Here is a 9,702-nt window from a genome sequence, read left to right on the forward strand (position 1 = left end):
GGGAGGTTAGCAGGGATGTTTCTGTGCAAAAAAAGGTGTCCTCACCAGTTTGCATCCCTGTTGTCATGGTCACCAGTTAGCATCCCTGTTGTCATGGTGACCAGTTGGCATCCCTGTTGTCATGGTCATTAGTTAGCATCCCTGTTGTCATGGTTCCCTGCTTATGGATTAATAGTAGTAGCTAACTGTGTTGTGATGTCATAACTAGAACAATGAGAAACTATTACTGGATATAGTCAATGGGATAGTTGTTGTTGTCATGGTCACCAGTTAGCATCCCTGTTGTCATGGTAGACTTTATAAACTAATTATGTGGCTGGCCACCCCTTTACAACTCAGAAGGCATGGCTTTGCAGATAGTAAAAGTGAACAAGACAGTTTCGGTAAGTGACTGCCCTCAAAACTGAGGTTTTAGGTTCCAACAGCTGACAATCTGCAGAGGATGTTGTTTATTTAGAGCAGAATGCCTCCATCAACTCAGTGGCCTTGGGGTTCGTGTCGGCCCTGAGATTAGAAGGTTGGGTGCCATCCCCAGTTCAGTCAGACCAAAGACTCTAAAAAGTGAGACCTGATGTGTCTCTGCTTGGCTCTCCGCATTAAGCTAGTGGATTTGGGGTAAGGCATTGTGACAGACTAGCATCCTGTCCAAGGGGTATACTGGTATATCAAGTTACCTCACACTACTGAAACAGGAGATAGTCTCTGCCCTATGGGCTCTCATGGCTGGGACAAGACTAATTATAATGAACCCAGAGGTAACGTTATTTACCATACATTTTTCACCAAACCTAAACTTCTTACACTTGTTGGTTATGTTTACTGTGTGAAATGCAATGTTTTCTATGTTGTTAACCCCGAATGATGGTAAAAACTGAATTCCTGACTGTGGATTGTACAGTTACACACCACAGATATGTCATAGAAAACGATTTATATTTGCATTGAGGGACAAAAACATGTTTTTGCTCCTTTCTTTTAATGGAACTTTTCATGACGAACTAGACGAGAGGAGAGCTCTGATAGGGTGTGACAGAAGCAGTGTCATTGGTCAGGTACATGATGTGAGAGTAGAGCTCTGATAGGGTGAGACAGAAGCAGTGTCATTGGTCAGGTACATGATGTGAGAGTAGAGCTCTGATAGGGTGACAGAAGCAGTATCATTGGTCAGGTACATGATGTGAGAGTAGAGCTCTGATAGGGTGACAGAAGCAGTGTCATTGGTCAGGTACATGATGTGAGAATAGAGCTCTGATAGGGTGAGACAGAAGCAGTGTCATTGGTCAGGTACATGAGCCAGAAGCAGTGTCATTGGTCAGGTACATGATGTGAGAATAGAGCTCTGATAGGGTGAGACAGAAGCAGTGTCATTGGTCAGGTACATGATGTGAGAATAGAGCTCTTATAGGGTGAGACAAAAGCAGTGTCATTGGTCAGGTACATAATGTGAGAATAGAGCTCTTATAGGGTGAGACAGAAGCAGTGTCATTGGTCAGGTACATGAGCCAGAAGCAGTGTCATTGGTCAGGTACATGAGCAGGAAGCAGTGTCATTGGTCAGGTACATGAGCAGGAAGCAGTGTCATTGGTCACGTACATGAGACAGAAGCAGTGTCATTGGTCAGGTACATGAGACAGAAGCAGTGTCATTGGTCAGGTAAATGCTCTGGCCTTGCACACCCCGCCAGCCTCAGACTGCAGTGGTCTGCTCACTACTCAAGAGGATAACCAGCCTGCAGCTTGAGAGTGGTGTTTCACTGAGGGCCATATGCCTGTTATTATGTTTTCCTCATAGGACAGTAAGTCATCACTTTTATAATCTGATTCTATACTATGTCTCCTTTGTCTGCAAAAGTTGAGAACCAAATTACTGTTTTGATGAAAAGATGTGTCATAGAAACCATTTGATACTTCTATGTGAATATGAATTTGCTGATTGAGATGATGTCCTACTCTGATGGAATGTAGTAATGAATCAGTGTTGATGTCCTACTCTGATGGAATGTAGTACTGAATCAGAGTGTTGATGTCCTACTCTGATGGAATGTAGTAATGAATCAGAGTGTTGATGTCCTACTCTGATGGAATGTAGTAATGAATCAGAGTATTGATGTCCTACTCTGATGGAATGCAGTAATGAATCAGAGTGGCTTTAAGTGACTCTGTTCATTCATGTCAGGGAAGAGGCTTGTATACTGGCCTGACAAATGAGTCCTATGAGGAGTTCTGACGTGCTATATTGTAACTTGATATGTTGCACCGTCTGGCCCCAGAAACTGCAGATTGAACAAAGTGCCCGCTCTGTCCCAAGGTTGGTTGTATTTTTTTGACCTATTAAATGTTTTATCACCCCTAAAAAACACTTCAAAGCATAACATATCAATTGTGATGTCTACCTCTTTTATAAACACAAATGATCTATTACAAACATCTGTTCCATTTTTTGTCAAACAATTGTACAGACTAATAGACTTATAGTCTTTCATTTTATTTGTTTATTGGGATCCCCATGATCTGTTACAAAGCAGCAGCTACTCTTCCTGGGGTCCAACAACTATAAAGTTGTATCCAGGTATATTAGACATCTCTTTACAGGACAATGGAACAGTGGTGGTAGCAGCAGCTACTCCTCCTGGAGTCCACCAACTACAAAGTTGTATCCAGGTATATTAGACATCTCTTTACAGGACAATGGAACAGTGGTGGTAGCAGCAGCTACTCTTCCTGGAGTCCAACAACTATAAAGTTGTATCCAGGTATATTAGACATCTCTTTACAGGACAATGGAACAGTGGTGGTAGCAGCAGCTACTCTTCCTGGAGTCCAACAACTATAAAGTTGTATCCAGGTATATTAGACATCTCTTTACAGGACAATGGAACAGTGGTGGTAGCAGTGGATGGACTTTTTGGTTTGGAAACAGCCGTCTGGTTCAAGTTCTGAGCCACCAAAACATGGGAGAAAGTACTTTGCAAACCAAGCTGATGTGGATTGATTCGTTTGTAAGCCCATATCACCGACAGGGGTAATGCCTGAATGTAATATGCGCTGCATTTTAAGGATACCTTCCATTGTTACCTTATGGACGACTGGAAGTGAATGTGAACAAAATCTAGAGTTATTTGAACTGATGATATCAAACCTGGCCACTAATTCATATTTAAATGATGCAGTTGTCCCTCCACTTCATCTGGTTGACTCAGTGGTCTGATGGTTGGAGACAGTATGTTGGTATTGTGTATGTTGAATGTAATATTATTGGTTGACTCAGTGGTCTGATGGTTGGAGACGGTATGTTGGTATTGTGTATGTTGAATGTAATATTATTGGTTGACTCAGTGGTCTGATGGTTGGAGACGGTATGTTGGTATTGTGTATGTTGAATGTAATATTATTGGTTGTCTCATGCAACATCCATTTAGACACTGAACCTGGTACCACTGTGTGATCTGCTTCAGGCAACAGCTCATTGAGGACATTGATGCCAGATGCAGTGAACCTGCTGAGAGATGAAGGAGGGGATGAGAGGCCAGAACATCAGTCTCATCTTCATGGAGGACATTGACGCAAGATGCAGCCACATTTGCAAGTAATGAGCCTTTTTTATTCAAGATCTCATTGACTTTAACATTTGAAAAGCAGTTTTCTCCAAAAATAGTTTTAACATTAACATTTTGTCCATAACTTTTTAGAGAAACTTTCCTGAATTGAAGCATGGGACCAAATTGGTTGTTCCAGTTTTCCATGCTGATGGACATGACTTGCCATGTCAGGTACTTGAACAGGATCATTATTATTGTCAGTAGGTATTTATTCATATTTTAAATAACCCTTTTACCATGGTATGACATGATTTTATATTTTTAGATGAAATTCAACACCCGATATGTGGAAGGTGCTGGACTGGCAGATGGAGAGCAGATGGAGAGGCTGTGGTCGTATCTGAAGCGCTTTGGGAAGGTCACCAAAGAAATGAGGCCGTCCCATCGTATTGACCTCCTGACTGATGCACTTCTCCACCATGGGAAAACGCCAGAGGCTACCTTAGTACACTTGGAATTGTTATTAATTTACATGATGCTGGTTGACTGTAGTGATGTTCCTAACATTTCCTGTTGTTTTGTTGTAGTGGACTCTCTGCCACAGACGTTTCCCCAGCAACAGAAGTTACAACAGAGGCAGAAAGGGAAATGGCAGAAATTGCAGTCTCTTCCAGGTAAACCATTGTATCAATAATGTAAGCAAATAATTTCAGTATTGATTAGAAATGTTGTCACATCTGTCACTGTTGTTATGTTTTAGCAACATAAAAAACATGTGAAGGACAACAACCTGAGGAGACAAGGTTTGTCCTCACAGCTCCTACAGGCCCTGGTGTATTTATTTATTTCACGTGAATGCAACACTCTCCACGCCTTAGCACACATCGTTAGACCGCTGTGCCACTTGGAAAGTCAATTAGGCTATTCTAAGAATTGGAAGCAGAGAACAATTGAAAGCGGCAGCTCTAGACGTTTTATTTTACTACACTTCCATTTTTATAATGTTATTTGAGGATTTATTTTAAAGCTGGCTTTAGGCTAAAAACAAACTGCTAACTGCTAGCCTCCGGGCCCAAAACCACCTGTCTCTCATGGCTTCGCTCACCCCTGGATGTACCACCTGCCAGTATCTGAGCCAGAGAGTCGCTGAGCTGGAGGAGAGAGTATCTGTCTTGCGCCAGATCAAGGAGGACGAAGAACTCCTGGACTCCATGGTTGCACAAACCACCTCCAAAATCGACGACGTCACCTGCCCCTGGCTCGGCACCTCAACTTTTGGGGAGCCTGTAAAGGAGAAATTCCATTCGGTTCCCTTAAACGAGCCATGGCCCAGGCTAGGAGCTAAACCGAAGGGCCTGGTCTGTTCCACCCCTTCTGCTCCGCCTCAGGATGCCTGGATTGCTGTCCGGGGAGTAAAGCACTCCAGGAAACGGAATCCATCAAATGTTTCGGAGATGCTACAATTGGGGAGAAGATTCGAGGTCCTGGAAGACCTGGAAGTGCATTCCAATCATACTGTACAGGGTCCCTCCGCTACATCTCTACTGCTGCCGTCTCACTCTCAGGTGGAAGTGCCCAAGCATACTCATCTGCGCTCCTTGCCCGCCGCTAGGTCGTCAGACTCAGCTGCTAGCCCCCCTCAACCTGCTAGGAGGCAGATCACCCGGGAGAGGCCCTGTCATTTACCCAGTAAACCCATCTGTAGTCCTTCCGTTCTCGTGGTGGGTTCATCCATGGTCCGAAACGTTTCCATCCGGAAAGCTGAGACCTTCTGCTACCCTGGCGCTAGGATCCCTGACCTAAATTCCATGCTACCGCTACTTATTAGCAAGCACTCCGCCGCTTCAACTGTCATTGTCCATGTTGGGTCTAATGACATTAAACTCCAGCAGTCAGAGAAATTGAGAGACGATTTTAAAACATTGATAAATACGCTGCTGGAATCTGGGAAGCAGTGCGTTGTTTCCGGTCCATTTCCATCCCCACGCTACACGGATATGATTTTTAGTCGTATACGCCAATTACACACCTGGCTTAAGGGATACTGCTGCACGATGGGAATTCCATTTGTGGATAACTTTGCAGCTTTTACAGACCGACCAGGTCTATTTCTTCGGGACAATTTACATCTTAACAGGTACGGCTCCAGCATCCTCTCCACCAACATGTCTCTTACTCTTGCCTCATGTAGAGCCTCTGATACCTGACGTTGTGTATTTTCGGGGGTTGACTTTTGGGATTGTACGCTCCCCTATCAGACTACGTTCAATGCTCCTCTCCCAGTTTCATTAATTAGTCCCTCAATTGCAAATATGGAACAAACTACAGTTAACAACCTTTCTGCAATTCCTAGATTATTGTCCAATCACCGTATTGCGAATACTACTCACATGCAGAGAGGTATTGTTAGTAGTAATCTTGTCCCCATAAAATTGAGCTCTGTCAATAGCTCGAAAATGGTTTATTGCTCATCCAGTGCAGCTTCAGGTGCGACCTTGGATACTCCATCTGATATGAATTCCTGTAGCAATGGCATTGGAATAATTCATTTGAATGCTAGAAGCCTGATACAAAAGTTGGACTTTTTTAAAATTTTGGTCTCACAATCAAATGTTGACGTATTGGTTGTATCTGAATCGTGGCTGTGTGATTCTGTGCCTGATTCAGATGATTGGGTACAATATTTATAGAGCTGATAGAGTTGGTAGAGGTGGTGGAATCGCGATTTATGTAAAATGCTGCTTAAAAGTTTCTGTGTCCATATCAACCTCTGTCCCAAAGCAATATGAATGTCTAGTTTTAAATTTGGTACTTGGTAATAATGCTCGTTTAACTCTAGGAGGGGTATATCGCCCCCCCTCAGCTCCTCCTTGTACTCTATGCAAATTATCTGATATACTGTCTAATCATGCAAACTCTGAATTACTGATTTTGGGAGATTTTAACCTGGATTGGCTTTCACCAAGATCCGATAAATGAAAAGACATTTGTACTGAGCAAAATCTAACTCAGCTGATAACTAAACCAACCCGTCCCAACTTTAAGAACCCAGTAAAATCTACTCTACTAGAAATTATTCTAACAAACACCCCCCATAAATACACAGCCAGTGGGGTTTTTGCAAATGATATCAGTGACCACTGCCCTATTGCTTGTATTAGAGATACCAGGCTGAAACACTCTGATCCCTGTATAATCTCTAAGAGAAATTATAAACATTTCTCACAGCAAGCTTTACCCTTGACTTATATCACTCTGAGTTTTTATCCACTTGCTGCTTTCTGGACCCGGTTTTAGCCCTTGCTTTTTTCTCTTCTATTGTTACCTCTATGTCTGATAAACATGCCCCGCTTAAGAATCACAGAGTAAGAAACCGAACCAGTTCTTGGTTCTCTCCTGAATTGTCAGGTCTTTTCCTGCAAAAGAATCGGGCCTGGGCATTGGCGAGGAAAACAGGTACTCCAGCTGATTGGCTGTTTTTTAGGCAATTGAGAAATAAATGTACTGCAGCTGTCAAAAAGGCAAAATCAAATTACTTCCTTAATGCTATGACAGATTCTGCAGGAGATCCTGCAAAATTCTGGAAAACCGTTAATTCACTGAAACGGGGGAATTCTGCTGTTTCTCTTCCTAAGCAAATTACCTCAGATTCCTGTATCCTAAGTGAAAAAAATGATATTTGTGATGCTTTTAATAAGCATTTCATCTCTGCTGGTTTTTTATTTGAAAGGAAAAGTGGCCATTGTGGCACTAGCCAGTTAGTTGATTTTTCGTCTTGCTTTTCAACCGTTACTCTGAAAAATGGTAACCCTGTTTTTAGTTTCCCGAAAATTACCGAAGCAGAGGTTCTAGCTGCCCTGTGTGCCATTGATACTAAGAAATCCTTAGGCGCTGACAATTTAGACCCGTTCTTACTTAAGTGTGCTGCACCTATCATTGCTGGTTCAGTGACACACATTTTTAATCTAACATTAAGCACAGGAATTATCCCTAAGGTGTGGAAAGCAGCTTTTGTTCTGCCATTACATAAGGGAGGTGACGGTAGTGATTTGGATAACTATCGACCCATCTCTAGGCTCCCTTGTCTGGCAAAGATCCTAGAATCTATAGTCAACAAACAGTTACAGTCTTTTCTTTCTGCTAACAGTATTCTTAGCACCAATCAATCTGGTTTTAGATCTAAACACAGTACCACATCGGCCACTATGCTTGTTGTAAATGATATTGCAAATGCCTTAGATGATAGAAAGCACAGTGCTGCGTTGTTTGTAGATTTGTCAAAAGCTTTTGACACTGTAGACCATGCTATCCTTTTGAGTAAGCTGTCATCTATAGGAGTGGGCACTGATGCCTGCCGATGGTTTTATGACTATCTTAAAGATAGAACTCAGGCCGTCATGGTCGACGGGGTCAAGTCTGACTCCTTACAGTTACTTAAAGGGGTGCCTAAGGGTTCAATAATTGGCCCACTATTGTTCTCACTTTATATAAACAACATTGGTGATGATGTCAAATATTGTAAATTCCATTTATATGCAGATGACACAGTGATGTACTCTATTGCTCCAACAGCCGACCAAGCTTTAATGCAGTTGGAGTCTGATTTTAGGATACTACAGGGGTCTCTTTTACAGCTTAAACTTGTTTTAAACGCTAAGAAAACAAATGTAATGTTTTTTTCTAGGTCTAAACTCTCAGTTAGAAACACTTTTGTAATCACTAGCTTGGATGGTACTCAAATCAAACAGGTCTCTGCATATAAATACGTAGGGGTATGGTTAGATGATAAGCTTTCTTTTAAAAAACATGTTACTGAATTGGGAAAAAAGCTCAAATTCAAGATAGGGTTCCTTTACAGAAACAGGGCTTGTCTGTCCTTTGTAAATAGAAAACAAATTGTGCAGGCTACTTTTATGTCCGTTTTAGATTATGGTGATATTATCTATATGCATGCATCGGCAAACACATTAAAACCACTGGATGCTATTTACCATTGTGCACTCAGGTTTATCACGGGTGATAGTTACAAAACTCATCACTGTATCCTATATCAACATGTGGGTTGGGCCTCTCTATCTGTGAGGCGAGAGCAACATGCTCTCTTGTTTATTTATAAAGCGCTTCTTTTAAAACTACCTCCATATATATCATCATTAATTTCCACTAGATATACACATTTTAAAACCAGATCACAGATGTGGATTACATTAGAGACTCCTGCGGTCTCCACAGAGTTGGGTAGGACTGCCTTTAGTTCCTTTGCGCCTTATTTATGGAACAAACTGCAGATCCAACTTAAGTTAGACACTCTGGTGTCCCTTGCCCATTTCAAAAATGTTATGGAGGATCAATATGATGTTGTCTGTGATTGTTTCTGTTGAATTGTGTCTTTGTTTTGTATGTTTGAAATGTTCTTGTCTGTATGCCTAAAACTGTACATGTCAACATGTTTACACAGGGCACAGCCGTAAAAGAGATCCAGGTCTCAGTCTGTTTTCCCTGTTAAAATAAAGATTAAAAAAAATATATATATATTTATTTCACCTTTATTTAACCAGGTAGGCAAGTTGAGAACAAGTTCTCATTTACAATTGCGACCTGGCCAAGATAAAGCAAAGCAGTTCAACAACATACAACAACACAGAGTTACACATGGAGTAAAACAAACATACAGTCAATAATACAGTGGAAAAATAAGTCTATATACAATGTGAGCAAATGAGGTGAGATAAGGGAGGTAAAGGCAAAAAAAGGCCATGGTGGCAAAGTAAATACAATATAGCAAGTAAAACACTGGAATGGTAGAATTGTAGTAGAAGAGAGTGCAAAGTAGAAATAAATAATTGGGTGCAAAGGAGCGAAATAAATAAAATAAATAAATACAGTAGGGGAAGAGGTAGTTGTTTGGGCTAAATTATAGATGGGCTATGTACAGGTGCAGTGATCTGTGAGCTGCTCTGACAGCTGGTGCTTAAAGCTAGTGAGGGAGATAAGTGTTTCCAGTTTCAGAGATTTTTGTAGTTCGTTCCAGTCATTGGCAGCAGAGAACTGGAAGGAGAGACGGCCAAAGGAGGAATTGGCTTTGGGGGTGACCAGAGAGATATACCTGCTGGAGCGCGTGCTACAGGTGGGTGCTACTATGGTGACCAGTGAGCGGAGATAAG

At 41.8% G+C, this 9,702-nt stretch overlaps 1 protein-coding gene across 1 annotated transcript; it reads left to right on the top strand.

Annotated features, from left to right (window-relative positions):
• The first annotated feature begins 344 nt into the window (after positions 1 to 344).
• LOC145876899 (uncharacterized) lies at positions 345 to 5,745 on the top strand. Its single transcript, XM_082972244.1, has 4 exons — positions 345 to 383; positions 3,864 to 4,043; positions 4,126 to 4,212; positions 4,666 to 5,745. Exons 1-4 carry the CDS (start codon positions 345 to 347, stop codon positions 5,743 to 5,745), a joined length of 1,386 nt encoding a protein of 461 aa, XP_082828370.1.
• The last annotated feature ends 3,957 nt before the right edge of the window (positions 5,746 to 9,702 follow it).

This window comes from Salmo salar, unplaced genomic scaffold (genome assembly GCF_965601325.2).
Source record: "Salmo salar unplaced genomic scaffold, fSalSal1 ptg000619l, whole genome shotgun sequence".
NCBI lineage: Eukaryota > Metazoa > Chordata > Actinopteri > Salmoniformes > Salmonidae > Salmo > Salmo salar.